The 15,689-nt window shown below is 57.6% G+C and overlaps 1 protein-coding gene across 14 annotated transcripts; it reads right to left on the reverse strand.

The window, feature by feature from the left end:
- Positions 1–366: 366 nt before the first annotated feature.
- DENND6B (DENN domain containing 6B) lies at positions 367–12,548 on the reverse strand. Of its 14 annotated transcripts, none has more exons than XM_074375842.1 (20): positions 12,260–12,545; positions 7,849–7,887; positions 7,737–7,779; positions 7,064–7,176; positions 6,568–6,648; positions 5,962–6,067; positions 5,764–5,843; positions 5,618–5,680; positions 5,271–5,326; positions 4,579–4,701; positions 4,398–4,493; positions 4,187–4,281; positions 4,031–4,096; positions 3,840–3,904; positions 3,659–3,748; positions 3,523–3,588; positions 3,145–3,254; positions 2,937–3,039; positions 2,775–2,852; positions 367–2,693 (listed from the first exon to the last, which is right to left on the reverse strand). In XM_074375842.1, exons 1-20 carry the CDS (start codon positions 12,419–12,421, stop codon positions 2,571–2,573), a joined length of 1,758 nt encoding a protein of 585 aa, XP_074231943.1. In that variant the 5' UTR covers positions 12,422–12,545; the 3' UTR covers positions 367–2,570. The 14 variants fall into 14 exon arrangements, 11 of the variants coding, with proteins under 11 accessions (XP_074231943.1, XP_074231944.1, XP_045374292.1 ...); XM_074375843.1 differs by having other exon boundaries at positions 2,775–2,849; positions 3,535–3,588; positions 12,260–12,543; XR_012511033.1 differs by adding an exon at positions 3,354–3,432 and having other exon boundaries at positions 3,535–3,748; positions 7,737–7,887; positions 12,260–12,548.
- Positions 12,549–15,689: the final 3,141 nt, after the last annotated feature.

The following is a 15,689-nucleotide window of genomic DNA, read 5'->3' on the forward strand; positions in this document are numbered from 1 at the left end:
TTGTGAAGTCTCCCTGCACAAGATGGTGCGGTGAGCAGCAGCTGGGGACCCAGGGACTGGAACGCCATCTCCATTCCTAGGGACCTCCCCTCCACCCAGACTTCCCCCTCCTTGCCCACTTCCTCCTGTCTCCCCCGCCACCCCGTCACCTGCCCCCCATGCTAAGAAGCCCTCAGGGAGGGTCACTCATTAATTTCCTGCTGCCCTCCCATCCCCAGCCAGCCAGGCCAAAACTGCATGCCTTCAGCCCTGAACTGAATCCACACCACAGCCCACCCAACCCCCCATCACATAGGACCCTAAAGTCACCAGGATCTGACAGGGATGCCAACTTTTTCATCAAAAAAGGAAGCTGAAAGACAAGTATTGTGTCACAGAAGGGCATTTTAATACCAAAGATGTGGGAAGGCCATCATCCCAGACTAAAAGGGTCTTTAAATAGTGTGCAGGAAGCTCAGGGGCGAAGCCTGTCCTTCCTGTCCCTGCAGCAGCCCACTGCTGTCCTCCATCCACCCCCATCCTGGGCCACCACCCCAGGCCCACACGCAGCCCCCACATGCAGGCGGCCTCACACTCTGGCCCTCCTTCCCCCCCCGGGACCCTGGCGGGGGGAGCTCTGCCTTTTCTGACCCACCTGCCCCCTCCTCTCCCCTCACTGCCTGCTTCCATCCAGGTGGGGAGACAGAGACTCAGCCAAGCTACAGTTAACCTGATGCTGAGAGGGACACGGGGGCTCCTCGGGGAGAGGGTGGAGCTGGCAGGACTCCATACCTAGCTCCCCCACCCAGGCTGCACTGTACCCAGAGGAAGAGGGACCCTTCATGGCCTCAGGCTCTCCAGCGTAGGGGCTTCCTTTCTCCTTCAGATTTGGATTCTGTCCTTGGCAGCACTGCCCACCCTGCCAGGCGTCCCTCCCTGGAGCCCCCACAGCTATCCTGAGGACAGGCCATTGTGAAGGACTGCTATGTGGACAAAACCAGAGCCCTCAGGGAGGACACCCAGCATCAGGGGAGTCTGGCTGTGCCTTCCTGGACTGATGGTGGCAAAGGTCCCAGGGGGCTTCCCAGAGGGCCCCCCCGCAGCCTGTGGTCCCCCAGCTCCCTGTCACATGCAACATCCTGGGGTGACGGCTGGGGCACACCCCTCACGGATGGCATCGCAGTCATGAGGGGGTCCGGCCAGTTTCCCAAGCCACCCACATGCCTGGCAGCCATGGCCCTTGGGCTCTAGACCAGACAGCCAGGGCAAGCTATCCAGAGAGGCACTCTGTCCAGAGGGGCACTCAGGGCCCACAAGGTCCTTCCTCACTCCAGGATCTCCAGCTTGTGTCTTCTGCAAAAATGGGTTCGCTCCCTTCCCTCCCCTATTCTGCTGTTAAGGCAGTCACGGCCCAGACTGGGCTCAGCTGCCTGTAGAACGGGGACGTGACAGGCTGTGGTCAGGGCCGGACACGCTGACAGTGACAGCTGAGACCAGTGCCTGCCAAACCCAGCCTGGGAGTGGAGGTGTCAGTGAGCGCTCCGGCTGGAGGGGCACAGCCTGCACCCTGCACCACCTCGCTTTGCTGGGACCCAGCTTAGGGAGCCGCCGAGGCCCACACAGGTGTCTACACCGCTTTGCCTTTCAGATGAGGTGTCTGGGGGTTGGGTAAGGTTGGACTTACCCAAAGACCTGCAACTCTGGGTCCTCGCCTCAACACCTCTCCCGTGATGGCTAACAGTGCTGCCGTCACCCTGTGCTGAGCTGTGACAGCACCAACCACTGCTGGGCCCAGTGCTCCGAGGTGTCACATGGGGGAGTGGGTCACCTCTCCGGGCCTTTCCCTAATGGCCAAGGAGCGCAGTGCCTCCAAGCTGCGGTGGCTGTTGAGGGCTCCAGCTGAGGGGCCTGGTCGGGCTAATCTGAAACCCGTCTGGCTGCACGTGGGGGGCGCCTGTCAGCCAAGAAGCACTGTGGGACAGAGCAGACAGGGCTGGTGCTGGGAGCGGGGTTCCAGGATGGAACGAGGACAAGGCCCTGGACCCTCCCAGCAGCCACCAGGGCCCTGGGGGCATCCCAACAAACCACAGGGCAGAGCCCTGCCCCTCCCAGGCTGAGGACTGTAGGAAGGACTCCTCCAGCCTCAGGCAAGACAAGTAGGTGGGCTGTGTGAGGAGAGAGGTCTGCCTGTCAGCTGCCTCCTCCTGTCCTGGGCTGGGCAGCCTGGTGGGGCCAAAGGACCCACCAGATACAAGGCCTGGGCTTGGGCAGATGGGCACCTGGAGGGGGTAGGTGGCCATGGGCCCAGATCAGATCAGCCAAGGCCCACAGCTGGCCCCACCCCCAGCCTAAGACCCTGTAGAGGGCAGGTGGGGCCCAGGGGGAGGTGAGGCTCTGGCCAGCACGTGATCTGCTGACAGTCAGGGGCCAGGCTGTGGTTCCAAATGTCACCTTTGCGGCTGGGACAATGGTGGTGCTGGGCGGGAGGCCAAAGCCTGGAGCAGCAGGAACTTGGGTGGGGGCGCTTGTGCTTGACTGGGGAGAAGGAGGTGCCTGTGGCCACGTCCCTGGGCCATGCCCCTCGGGCCGAGCTAGGGAGAGCACAGGACCACCTGCAGGTCCGTGGGCAGAGAGCGGACGACCGTCTCGATGTACAGCCGTGCCCGCTTCAGCGTTGCCTCCTTCACAGGAAGCTGGTGGCCCTGTGCCCGAACCTGCAGGGGCAGCAGTGGTCAGGGGCAGGCGACCTCCAAGTGCGGCTGGCCAACGTTGGGCAGGGCTGGAAGGCATCTCACCAGCCTCTCCCGAAGTTTCAAGACCAGGTCCACGACCTCCACCTCGGACTTGTCCTTCATCCAGATCTCAATGTTCTGCTGGGAATAAGGTGGGCCATCTATATCACCCAGGCCCTCCCCCAGCCCTGGGCCTGTGACCCCCCTCCCCCCAGCCCCCCTTACCGCCTCACAAATGGCCTCGAGGTGCAAGGCCTCCAGCTTCTGGGCCATCTCTTTGTGCCGCTGCCGGTACCAGCCATCAAAATGGGGGGACTTGAAAAACCGCCTGTGGGGCGCAAGGGGCAGCACTATGGGGCTGATCTTGTACACCGAGGGGTAGGCACAGCCACCACCAGCAGGAGCCCCAGGACCCTGCCTGCTGTCCACCCACCTGTAGAGGCCCAGCCAGTCGCCCTTAAGCATGCAGGTGAGCTGGGGCCCTGAGTGCTCCAGGCTACGCAGGAAGTCATCCTGGCGGAAGGGGCGGATCTGGGGAGGGGTCTGAGACAAGGGCCAGGTGAGCCCAGGTGCCTGGGGGGAACTTGGCTGCTCAGGACTTTCCCCCAGGGCACTTCCCAGATTCACTCCTAGGCCACTCACCCTCCTGGGACAGATCCTAGGGTGGCCCTTCCCGGAGAGGAGGACCTTGAGCCCCTCCATGTGGCCCCATTTCTCTGTCCTGTGAGGGACACCTGGCAGGTGTGGGGACAGCCTGGCCCTGGGGGGGCTCCCACCCACCCATGACCTCCCTCACTCCCCCCAGCCCCACCCTGGACAACACCTTCCAGGGCGTGATGCTCTTCTGCAGGGGCATGAGGCTTGCCATGTAGTGCTCCTGTGGGGGGAGGAGGGTAAGCCTGGGCCTCAGCCCCCGCCCCGCCGTGGCCCCCCTCCCCAGGCCTCACCAGAGGGATGATGAAGCTCTGCGTCAGCTCCAGGAGGTGCCTCCTCAGCAGGGCGCTCAGCAGGTCTGAAGGCCGCTCCCTCTGCAGGCCCTGGGGGGTGGGGTGCGGGGGGGGCAGCTGAGCCCGGAGCAGCCACAGCCTGGGCCCCCTTCACCCCCGCCCTCCCGCCCACAACCTGCACCTTCAGCAGCCGTCTGAGCAGAGCCTTGTCTCGGTGGAGGTGGGCCGTGTACGCCGTGTAGAGGCCTGGGGAGGGCAGGGTAGCAGTGTGCTCTCCTGGGGAGGGGGGCACTCCCTTCTGGGTGCTGGCCCATTGCCCACACCCATCTCACCCCAGTGCCTGCCTGGGTCCCGGGGGAGAGGGGCTCAGACCTGGCTTGGTGTCCAGGGTCTTCAGCCTTGAGGGCTTTTTCAGCTTGACCTGCTTAGGAAGGTCCCCTAGGAAACAAGCCCGAGGTGGGCCTCAGGGCCGCAGTTCTGCCTCAGGCTCAGACCCCTCACGGACCCCCAGGCAGAGGCCACACTCACCTGACATCCTGGGCTCCCCGATGCGGAGGATGTGGGGCCAATGCTGGAGTGTTTTGATAAAGAAAGGGTTTGTGACCCCCAGGACCACGTTTGGTCTAGAGAGAGAGAGAGAGAGAGAGAGAGAGAGAGAGAGAGGAGGAGGAGGAGGAGGGAGGGGGGAGGGGAGGCAGAGGCAGGAGGGCAGGCAGAGGGGGCTGTGCAGGAGGCTTACGGGGCCTGCGTGCGCGTCGTGAACTCCTTGAACTCACTGTCGTGGACGGTGAAGTAAGGGCGGTAGTCGCAGCAGAACTTGAGGGGCTGCAGGCAGCTGTGGGGCGGGGGCACAGCGGGGCAGTGAGCATGGCAGGGCTGGTCCAGGGTCCCTACTCCCCTCCCACTGCTGCCTGGCCCACCTGGTCAAGGCCAGCACCATCTCCGAGGACACGGCAGGTGAGGGTGCCAGGACCACCAGCGGCTCCCCGAGGAGCATGAGCTCCCACAGCATCTGCACGTGGGCCAGCACGGGCTGGAAGCACCTGGGCCGGGCAAGGGTGTCGGGGGCCGCACAAGGCTGGAGGCCCCCCAGCCCATGACCACCCCCCACCATGGGCACAGGCAGGCCCAGCTCGGGTGAACGCCAGGCACCACACCAGAATAACGACGGGGGCGGGAAAGGATGTCTCAAGATACTGCCCCACGCTCAGATGGCCCACCTGTGTTGCCTGGCCCTGTGCCCCCCATGTCTGAGGCTGGCAGCCCCGGCTCCCGCCGGGCCCAGCGCGGAACAGAAGGGTCTCCAAAGGCAGAGCCCCTGCAGACTTGCCCAGAGTGGGCAGCGTCAGGCAGTAAGTCTCCCAACATGCCACTCCCCTCCGGCACCCACCTGCCAGGACCTCACTTGCAGCCCAGGGTGCCCACTGCCTCTGGGTGCAGACCCTGGGACCCCAGGCTCTTCCGCATGATTCTCCCCCACAGAACTGGCCAGGAGCTGACTCCTGCTGGGCCAAGCCCCCCACAGCTCCGCCCCCACCCCACAGGCCTGAGCCTTGCGGGCTGACTGGTCAGTCATCTACTGGGGCAGCAGGCGGGGGCTGGCAGGGCTCACCTGAACAGGTCCAGTTCGTGGACACTGCTGAGGACCACGGGGGCTGGGAGCAGGTTCTGAGAAGAGGGGGCTGGGGTCAGGCTGAGGGCGAGGCTGGTGATCCACAGGCCTCAAGCAGCACCTCTCACCCCAGGGCAGCCCCTGCCCACATGCCTCCCAGCCCCACAGTGACAGCAGGGCCCCCGTGTCTCTGCCGGTGGGCCAGGGCAAGAGATGGTGGTGAGCTCCCAGCCCTGCACTGGGACACAGGCCAACCTCAGGCCCTCAGCTGGTGGGATGGGGAGGCCCAAGTGAGTGGAGAGTTGAGGCAGGTATAGTGCCACTGGCCCAGGAGTGGGGGCTCCCACCTCATGGCCGCACTGCTTTGGAGGACTGGATTCTGGCTTGTCTGCCCTGGATGGGATGTGCACCTGCGGACCAAAGAAGCAGCTGCCAGTGGGAGTGGGTATCTACATGCACCTGGGCCTTCCCACCCCTGCCAGCCAGCCCTTACCTGGAGGACGACTCCCATGACAGGCAGGTTCAGGGTCTGCCCAGGCATAGGGTCTGGCCACTGGTCAATCTCACTGCACACTGTGAACACAGGTGGCCAGGGTCAGGGGCCTGCCCCAAGAGGACGCTGCCTGCCAAAGCTGCTGAGGCTACAGCCAGGATGACGGGACCGCTCTGGTCGCACCTGACAGCCACTCACCCGCTTCCAGACAGGGCACCAGCTTGTCGAAGTACTCAGGGGCAATCAGGCTCAGCAGTGCCTGGAAGAGCCGGACAAAGGGCAGGCGGGACACCAGCACCAGAGACTGCAGGGCCCAAAGGCCGGTGAGACGTCACCTTGGCCACTCAGGACCCTGCAGGGACCTCTGAGGCCTGGCTCATCCAGAGTCCGCCCAGGGCAGGATGTCCTACCTACTCCACAGCACAGCTGTCCCCAGGAATTTGGGACTCTGGGGTTATTAGAACACCCCAATGACAGCAGGGCGGGGCAGGACCCCAGCCTTCAGAGGGGAATGCACGTGGCGAAGATTTCTGGGATGATCTCCCACGGGTCAAACAAGAGTGCCTTTTGGTGTTTGAGTTCAAGACTGAAGTTGTCCTAATCTTGAAAGGGTGATGAGGGCCGCCCTCCCACCAGCAGCAAGGGACAGGGATGCCCTGGGCCCAGACACAGAGCTGTGGGTGCTGTGCTGGGCGAGGATGGGGCAGCAGGGCCTACTGCCCTGGCAGCTCAGTTTCAGTCCCTCCCTGTGGCTGCTGGCCCCCGCCTCCCTGCAGCACCACCTCAGAGTGGCCAGGGGCTCACCTTCTGGAAGTAGCCCCTCTTCACGGAGCTGTCCTTCACTTGTCTGAAGTACACGTAGCCAAAGTAGTGTGCAGGCTCCCTCTGGAAGGAGTGGTGTTGGCCAGGCCCTACCCACTGCCCAGGCTCCCTCCTGCCCGCCTGGACCCAGCCATGGGGTCAGGCCTGGGAGTCGTGGCCCAGAAGGCAGGCAACTCCTCTTCGAGGGATATCTCCACAGACACAGTGGTGAGCAGTCTGGGGGCTGGGCGCATCTGGAGACTTCTGCTGGCCTCCACACACCAAGCCATACCCTGGTGCACACCTGGTGCACTGGAAAAGCTCCAGGGACCCTGGCAAGTCCTCAGAAGGGCTGCCCCCCCCCCCCAAATCAAGGCCAGGCCGCTGGGCCCAGCTTTCAGCAGTTGGAGACCCTCTCCCACCACACAGCCAGACGCCTTGAAGGGGCTACTTGTACCCGCCTGACCCTGGCCCACAAGGAGAGGCAGCCCTGGCCCACCTGCAGAGACACGGGGACCCCGCTGTCACAGTGCCTGTCATCTGGGTGCCAGAGGTGCCGTTGCCCTCCACACTGACGAATGCGGAAGCTGAACTGAGTGTCCCCGAGGCAGCCTGGGGAGGGAGGTGGTCCCCTTAAGCTGTGTCAGGTTGGACCCTCTCCTGCCAGTGTGCGGGGGCAGGGGACCAGGGATGGAGGGGTTGGCCTCTGCTGGGCTGTAAATGCCTCAGAGAGAAAGCCCAGCCCTCTGGGTCTGCATCTGCCAACCGGGGTCCCTGCGTCCTACTTTCTGCACCTGAGGGTTTACATTCAGCGCGTGGAATGGCACCTGCAGTGTGCACAAGCGCCAGCGGGGGGCCCGAGAGCTCAGCGTGGGCCGGCTTAGTCTGCCTGGGATGGAAACCAGGCTGCCAGGGCACCTGAGCCCGGTAAGGAGCAGCAGCTGGGCCCCAGCTCCTGGTGGCCCCTCTGGTGAAGGAGACCACAGCCTGCTGGTCCCTCTTCCAGATATGTCTCCCCATAGGACCCAGGGGAGCCTGGCCGCCCTGCTGCAGCTGGGGCTCTGGGTGTCTCTACAAAGCTGAGGGTAGGGCAGGTGCTCACTGTGCAGGCCTGGCCTCCTCTCCCCCGGCCCCAGAGCCCACCTCCAGGTGGGAGGGTTGGGATTGCCTACCTGAGTGGGAGTCAGGAAAGGACAAGTAGCAGATGCTACTTTTCTGAAACACAGGAAACCGGGTGAGGGCCTGCTCCCCAGGCGATGTCCGTTCCCAAAGGGCAGGACCCACCTCCTTGTCCGTGAGCCGGGAGTCGCTGGGGTACACCAGCTGTGGGGGACAGAGACTCGGTCGTGCGTCTGGGCAGGTTTGGAGCTGCAGGCGTGTCCCCTTACCCCCTGCCCCACACCCCTCCCCTCCAGCTCCCTCCTCTCCTCTGGGGGCCCCCCACCTCCCCAGGACCCTCTCAGCGGGAGGCCAGCACACACCTGGGCGAGATCCCGGATTCCCTTCTCACACTCTTGCCCTCAACGCCACTCGCCTGAACTGTGGCACGGGGCCCCGGCCTCCAGGTGCAGGCAGTCTGTCTGAAGCTATGCCATTCCTTGGGCCCACTCCCCCAGACTGGGCCTGGCCAGTCTTTACTCAGAAGTCATGGGCACTGGCCTCCCTGTCTCTGAGCATCTTCACCCGAACCCTCATAGTCAGGGGTCTGGGGGCTTCCAGCCTGTGCCCCATTCAGAGTGGGCCCGGGAGAGCACCCTGGGTCCCAGCAGTGTGCAGTGTGACCAGCTGGACAAGCTTTACACTCCCCAGGCATGAAAGCGAAGGCTGAGTGATCCGGGAGACGGCCTTCTCTGGGGGAGGTGGGCAGGAGGCGGGCAGGAGGCCCAGGCGGCACCCAGCCCAGCAGCTCCGTACACGGGCCAACAGCCAGAATGGATTTCCTTGCAGGAAAATAAAAAGGCAGGAGCTTCCAGAGCCCTCACTCTCCACGGGCCCCCAGGTGTTTCCTTGGGAGCTGGTGGACCCTGGGCGTCTCCGTTGCCCTGGTCTGCTTGGATGCAATGGGCTGGCTGTCCCAGGAAGTGGCCATGCCTGCCGGGAGCCTGTGCAGCCCAGGAGCTGAGGGCCTGTATGCATGGGCCCCTCCTCCCTCCATCTGCCAAACTCCTATGCTGAGGAGTTGGGTTTTAGCTGCAATGAGGCTTCTTCTGGGGTGTGCCCTGAACCCCTAGATGGTGAGGTGCTGCGTCCTGGGATTTGCATGGTTGGAATGATGTGGCTTCTGCCCTTGTTTGCTCTGGGCTTGCTGCTAGGGTCCTGTTGTCTCCTCTGCTGTACACCACACATCCCGAGGACAGGGACTGGGTCCTGGTACTTTTGCCTCCCAGCCCCTGGCGGGGAGCAGACCCTCACCAGACACTGTACAGGCACACTTTGCTTTATTGTGCTTCACAGACGTTGCGTTTTTCTACAAATTAAAGATTTGTTGCAACCCTGTGACCAGCAAGTCTATTGGCGCCACTTTTCCAACAGCATTTGCTCAATTTGTGTCTGCATCACATTCTGGTAATTTTTGCAACATTTCAAACTTTCTCATTATATTTGTTACAGTGACCTGTGATCAGCGATTTTTGATGTTACTATACTGCAAAAAGATAATGACTTGCTAAAGGCTCAAATGATAGCGTTTTTTAGCAAGAAAGCATTTTTTTTCCTATTTTTTGGTGGGGGGAGATAATTATTTATTTGTTTATTTATTTATATTTATTTATGCTAAGCACATACTCTACCACTGGGCTATGCCTTCCCCGAAACATCACTTTTATACTTCCTTTTTTTTTTTTTTTACTATTACAACGTTTGATAAAATTAACAATAATTCCTTAACATCATCTAATACCCAATCCATATTCAAACTCCCCAGCAGTCTCAACAAATGCCTTTTTTAACAGCTGATTTTTTGGAATCAGGATCTAACAACTTTTATATTTCCTAGCACATTTGCGTGACTTGCTTTATTGCAGGGGTCTGAAAACGAACCCGCAGCATCTCTGAGGTGTGCCTGTATTTGCGGAATGTATGAAAATACGCCTATAAAGTATAATGAACAGGTGGATCATGTGGAAACCTCAAGGAGATGTCAACTAAGGAGGCACCCAGGAAGAAGGGGAACCAGACACTGTTTGTGCGGCTGGACCCACAGAGGTTCTGGGATGGCTCCTACTCGGGCCACACCCCTGTGTGTTGTGTTGAGGAGAGTGGAGGAAAGGTAGGTGCCTGGCAGCCAGGGCAGGGCCACGAAGGGCCCTCAGTGCTGAGGTCGGGCACTGAATCTGGTCTGCAGCCACAGGAGTCTCGTAGCATCTGAGCAGGCCCCACATCCAAGTCCAGGGTCTCCATGTCCAGGGTCTGGAAGCAGAGGCCAGAAGGGAGGCCATGCCCTGGCAAGGTAAGAAATGGCGCAGCCCTTGGAGAGAGGCAGAGGGCAGGAGGCTGCTCAATGAACCCTGCCCCCGGGCCGGTGGAGGTCCCATCCTTTCCACCAAGCCGGGCACGCAGGCTGCTGCTCCTGTAACCGTCGTCCCTGAGGAAGAGATGCGTGAGCTCTGCTTTAAGGTGCCTCCAGGGAAGTGCCTCTTAAAGTGTGGTGTGGGTCCCTGGATCCTTGAGGTCCAACTGCCTTTCCCACTCCCGTCTCCTTGCTGTGTGTACCTTCTAGAGGCTGTGAAACAGGCTGTCGAGGGGTATCCCCGAAGCCAATGGGAGAATCCAGCTGCCTGCTATTTGGCCAGATGTTAGTAAGGGTTGTAGAAGTGTCAAATAATGCCACTCTCCTAAGTTTGTTATTGAAAACATGGTTGTTTTGTGGAAGTATTGATAGTTCTATTAATATGTAAGGTATTTGTGTTTTCACAGTAAATTAATAAGTGTTTTTAAATTCTCTCAGGACTCCTGGAGGGCCGGGCCCTGTCTTCTTGTGCAGCTGTGTCCCTGTGTCCAGCACCAACACTGCTGGGCTTGGCTGGTGGCAGCTGCTCAGTACTTGACTTATTGAATAAACGAATGGACAGCTCCTTGCCTTTGCTTTTGCTGGCCTTTTCAGGGGAAGGGTTACCTGCAACAGCCCCCTCTCCCCTGTCCAGCTGCCTCCCTCTCATCCTCCAAGATCTGGCCCAGCCCCATCCCTTCCTCTCAGCTGTGTCTGTCCCTGAAGTCTCTGTGATCCATGAGCCCCTGGAAGGCAGTCCCTGGTCTTCCATCACATCCCAGCACCAAGGGCAGCGCCAGAGCCTTCGTGATGCTCAGTCAGGCCCAGCCCTGCATAAGTGAGTGCAGGGCAGGTGCTCCCTGAACGCCTGTGGTTTCGGCTGAAGCGAACCTGATCTTCCCCATGATTTCCAGGGGAGGGAGAAACGGCAAGGATGAGGGCTGCGTGGTCGCAAGGCCCAATTCCTGCAGACTTGACGATGAGGGGGTCCCTGGGTGACTCCTTCCCAGCTATACAGCCTCAGCCAAAGCTCAGAGGCCCAAGCACACGGATCTCTTAACAATTCTTGCTTGAATGGTTATGTTCCAGAAAATTACACGAGAGAATGTCTTAAGGAAACAGTGGGCTCTCTCCTCCTGTGATCTTACCGGGAACAATCTGGGCACCGGTAAGAATGGCGACGGGCTCTGTGATGTTGGGCAAATCACCTCACCTCTCTGTGCTCAAGTCCCTCTGGTGAGCGGGGCTGTCACAGTAGCGCACGCCAGGTGGGGACAGGTGGAAATGAATGGGGTCTCCACAGAGAGCTGGGCAGTGTCAGCCCTTTCTGTTTATGAGACTTGGGCTTCCCCTGGCCTCACAGAGTTCAGCTAGGCCTTGGAAAACACCCCTCATCTTGACGTTGGCTCTCCCGACAAAGGTGGATCAGCCTCATCGTTGCCAACTGCAGTCAGAGGACGCACGGCCTCTTGGGCTCTCAGAAAGTTCCTTCACCGGTGTGACGTCTACCTCCCAGCCTCCCTTGCACCAGTCAGCTCCAGGGTCTGTGTCATGGCCTTCAGGGCAGGGGGAAGGCCTCACTCCCTGAGTCTCACATTTCCACTTAGACCCACTTGGGTGGGGGGTGGGGAAGTCTTGCAGGCAGAGGGAACACCCCAGGCTGGTTGGGCTGAGTGTGGCCAGTCAACAGAAGGATGACCACTGTGGCTGGAATGTGACCCCAAAGGGTCTGGATGTAATTCTAAGCGAACAAGAAGATGTCTAAAGAATTTAAGCAGGAGAGCCACAAAGGTTGGACTTCCGGGAACAGCTGAAAAGGCAATGGATCTGAGATCCCTGCTGGAGGTGGAGCTGTCAGCCTTGCCCACGGATGGATGTGGGGTGGAGGGAGGGGGAGTCAGGAGTGACCCCTGGGATTCTGGCTGGAGTAGCTGAGGGGAGAAGGTATTGTGGCTAGTGTGAGGACAGATTTTTATTGGGGAAAAAAATCAGGAGTACCACTTTGGCTACCCAAAGCACAGGGCTCCTCTCGCCGCCCTCCCAGCCGGAGGTCTTGGCTACTGGCCTTTCATTCCTTTGCTGGGGCGCACCTTTTCGGGGATGACCAGTGCAGGATTTCGGAGATGGAGAGGCCATCGGGGGGCCTGCCGGGGGTACCTCACACGCACAAGAGGGCCCGCCCTCCCCGGCCCCGCCGCGCCCCCTCACCTCCAGCGCCTGGCCCAGCTCCAGGTCGAAGGTGACCACGCACACGCACTCCAGCCAGGCCGAGAAGCGCGCCCAGGGCGCCCCCGGAGCCCGCGTCGCGGAGGACGGCGCGCCGGGGCGGCCGCGAGCCGGGTGAGGCGCTGCACCGGGCCCAGCGTCCATGGCGGCAGCTGCAGGGCAGGGCGCGCGCTGCCCGGGAACGGCCGCGCGTTGTCGGGGGAACGGCCGCAGGCGGCGGCCTGGGCTCACACGGACCGCGCAGTCGAGCGGCCGCCGCGGACCAGAGGGGCTCGCGCAGCCGCGGCCTCGCACGCCCCTGGCGGCCGGAGGAGCGCCCTGCGGCGGAGCGGCGCCCTACTCACCAACGAGAAGGGCCTGGCCTGCTGGCGCAGAGCGGCCCCGCGCCTGGAGAAGGGACTTCCGATGGGGCGTGTGGCCCGAGCAGGGGCGTGTTAGGCCGGGGTCGCGGGGGCGCCCCGCGGCCGGGCCGCGGCGAGGCTGGGTGCCCCACCTCCGGCCAGCTCTCCTAACCAGAGTTCTTCGCTACTGAGCTCCCTTTCCTCCGCCGTCACACACGGCTCGGCGCCTCCTTCGAGTCTCCTGCCTGGGGTCGCCCCCCTCCCCCCGTGGGGGGTCCCGCGGAGGGTGTCACGTCCTGCGTTTGTGTCTATTTTCTGAGGAGGAGGTTAATTAGGTTTCTTCATTGATTTCCGCTTGGAGGAGGTATACAGCACTTTTGCCTACAGTCTATGGGCCGAAACTAGTCAGAGAAGGCAGTATGACAAGGGAACCAGAGAGAAACTGGTAGATGCCACACAGCTGGCTTTGAAGATGGAGGAAGGGACCATGAGCCAAGGAATGCAGGAGGCCTCCAGAAGCTAGAACAGGCAAGGAACATCCTCCCCTAAAGCCTCCAGAAGGAAGGCAGTTTTGCTGACACCTTGATTTTAGCCCCTTAAAAGTTCAGAATTCTCACTTCCAGAACTGTAAGATAATAAATGTGCATTGTTTCAAGCCACTAAGTTTTTGGTAATATGAAAGTAACACATATGATATGCAGTCTTTTCTTTATGGTTCCTTCACTTAGAGTAATATTTTTGAGCTTTATCCATGTTGTTGTCTCTATCAGTGGTCTGTTCCTTCTTATGATTAGTATTCCATTGTCCGGGTAGGTGACATTTTCTTTACCCACCACAGTGTAATTATTTAAAGAAACCTCAGATAAAGTTGGAGTCAGGACAGGCCTGTAGGAGGCGCACCCATGCCCCCCATGCATCCTCAGGAAACAGGAAGACAGGTGTGTCTGGGTTCCCAGCCAGTCAGAGGCTGTCACAGCCCAATCAATGGGAAGCCTCCAATGAATCTTTAGTTATCACAACCCCTCCGAACTCCTCATTTTTCCCTGGAAAAGCAACCCCTCTTGGTACTTGTTTTCTGAATTTGCCTGTGATCTTCCATAGTTTCCACATACTGAGTTGCAATTCTTCTGGCTATTCCTGAATAAACTTGCTTTTGCTGGTAAAATAACTGGCTCTATTATATTATTAAAGTTGACACATCAATTGATGGACATTTGGGTTGTTTCCAGTTTTTGCCTATTATAAACAATGCTGTTACATAAATTTGCATACAAGTCTTTGCGTGGACCTATGTTTTAATTTCTCTTGGGTAAACACCTAGGAGTGAAAGTGTTGGGCTGTATGTTAAGTTTATGTTTAACTTTTTAAGAAACTGTCAAACTGTTCTCCAAAGTGGCTTTACCATTTTGCATTACCACCAGCAATGTATGAAGGTTCCAGTTTCTCCACATCCTTGTCAGCATTTGATGTTGTCAGCCTTTTTAATTGTAGCCATCCAAGGGGTTGTGTAGTGATAGCTCATGTGGGTCATTTTAACATTTCCCTAATGATTACTGATGTTGAGTATCTTTTCATGTGCTCATAAGTCATTTCTATTACATTCTTTGGTAAAATAGTTAAAACTTTTGCCTGTTTTTATGTTGGGTTGTTTGCCTTATCAGAGTTGTAAGATTTTTAAAAATATGTATTCTAGAATCAAGTCCTTTATCAGATACATGATTTAAAAACTATTTCCTCATCTGTGGCTTGTCATTTATTTTTCTTAGTCTAATCTTTTGAAGAGCAAAGGTTTTAAATTTTGATGAAGTCTAATTTATCAATATTTTTCTTTCATGTAGTACGTTTATGGTGTTATATCTAAGGAATCTTTTCCTAACCCGATGTCCTAGCCCAAGTAATTTTCCCTTTGTTTCTCCTAGAAGTAGTTCACTTCTCAGATTTAGGTCTATAATCCATTTTGAACTAATTTTTGTGGATGGTTTGAAGTAGGGGTTTAACGTCTTTTTTCTGCATATGAATAACCAAATTATCCAGTATCATTTGTTAAAAAGATATTGCTTCCCTATTGAATTGACTTAGAACTGTTACTAAAAAAATCAATTGATCATATTTGTAAGGCTTTGTTTTTTGACTCTCTATTCTGTTCCATTGTTATATATGCATATCCTTATACCAATTCTATACTATCCTGATTATTCTAACTTTATAGCACATTTTGAAATTGAGAAGTTAAGTCCTCCAACTTTGTTTTTTTCCAAAGCTCCTTTGGCTACTTCAGTCTTTTGTATTTCTATGTAAATTTGAGTATTCGCTTGTCAATTTCTACTGAAAAAGGAAGACCATCTGCTGAAAAATCCCCAGGTACTGCATTGAATCTATTGATCAGGTTTGGGGAGAATTGCCGTGTTAGCAATCATGAGTCTTTTAATCCATGAACATGGCATGTCTCTCCATTTATTTAGAGCTTTTCTAATTTTTCTCAGCGATGTTTTTATAGCATGGGTGTTGCGAGACCACTCTCAGGTTTGATGATTTGTAGAAAGGCTCACAGGACTCAGCATAGTCATTTTCATGGCCATGATTTATTACAGGAAAATGATACAAAGTAAAATCAGGAAAAGGAAAAGGCTCATGTGGCAAAGTTTGGGGGAGACCAGGTGCCAGCCTCGAGGGTCCTCATGGTGTTACACAGGGCGGAACTAACTGTCCCAGTGACTTGTGACAATGGGTGTAAAATGTTGCCCACCAGGGAAGGTCATTAGAAACCCTGCAGCCGCAGTTTTATGAGGAGCTTAAATTTATTTCCTATGGCCGCTAACAAAGCTGGTACAGACTTGGAGACTTAGAACAACAGAAATTTATTCTCCCACAGTTCAGGAAGCCAGGAGCCAGAAGTCTGAAGTCAGCATGTCAGCAGGGTTGGTTCCTTCAGGAGGGTCTGAGGACAGTTCGTTTCAGGCCCCTCTGCTAACTTCTGTTGCTGCTAGCAATCTTTAGTGTTCCTTGGCTTGTAGATTTATCACTCCAATCTCTGCCTCTGTCTTTACATCACTTTCTCTTCTGTGTCTTTT

The sequence above is a fragment of the Camelus bactrianus genome, chromosome 12 (assembly GCF_048773025.1).
Source record: "Camelus bactrianus isolate YW-2024 breed Bactrian camel chromosome 12, ASM4877302v1, whole genome shotgun sequence".
In the NCBI taxonomy this organism is placed as follows: Eukaryota; Metazoa; Chordata; class Mammalia; order Artiodactyla; family Camelidae; genus Camelus; species Camelus bactrianus.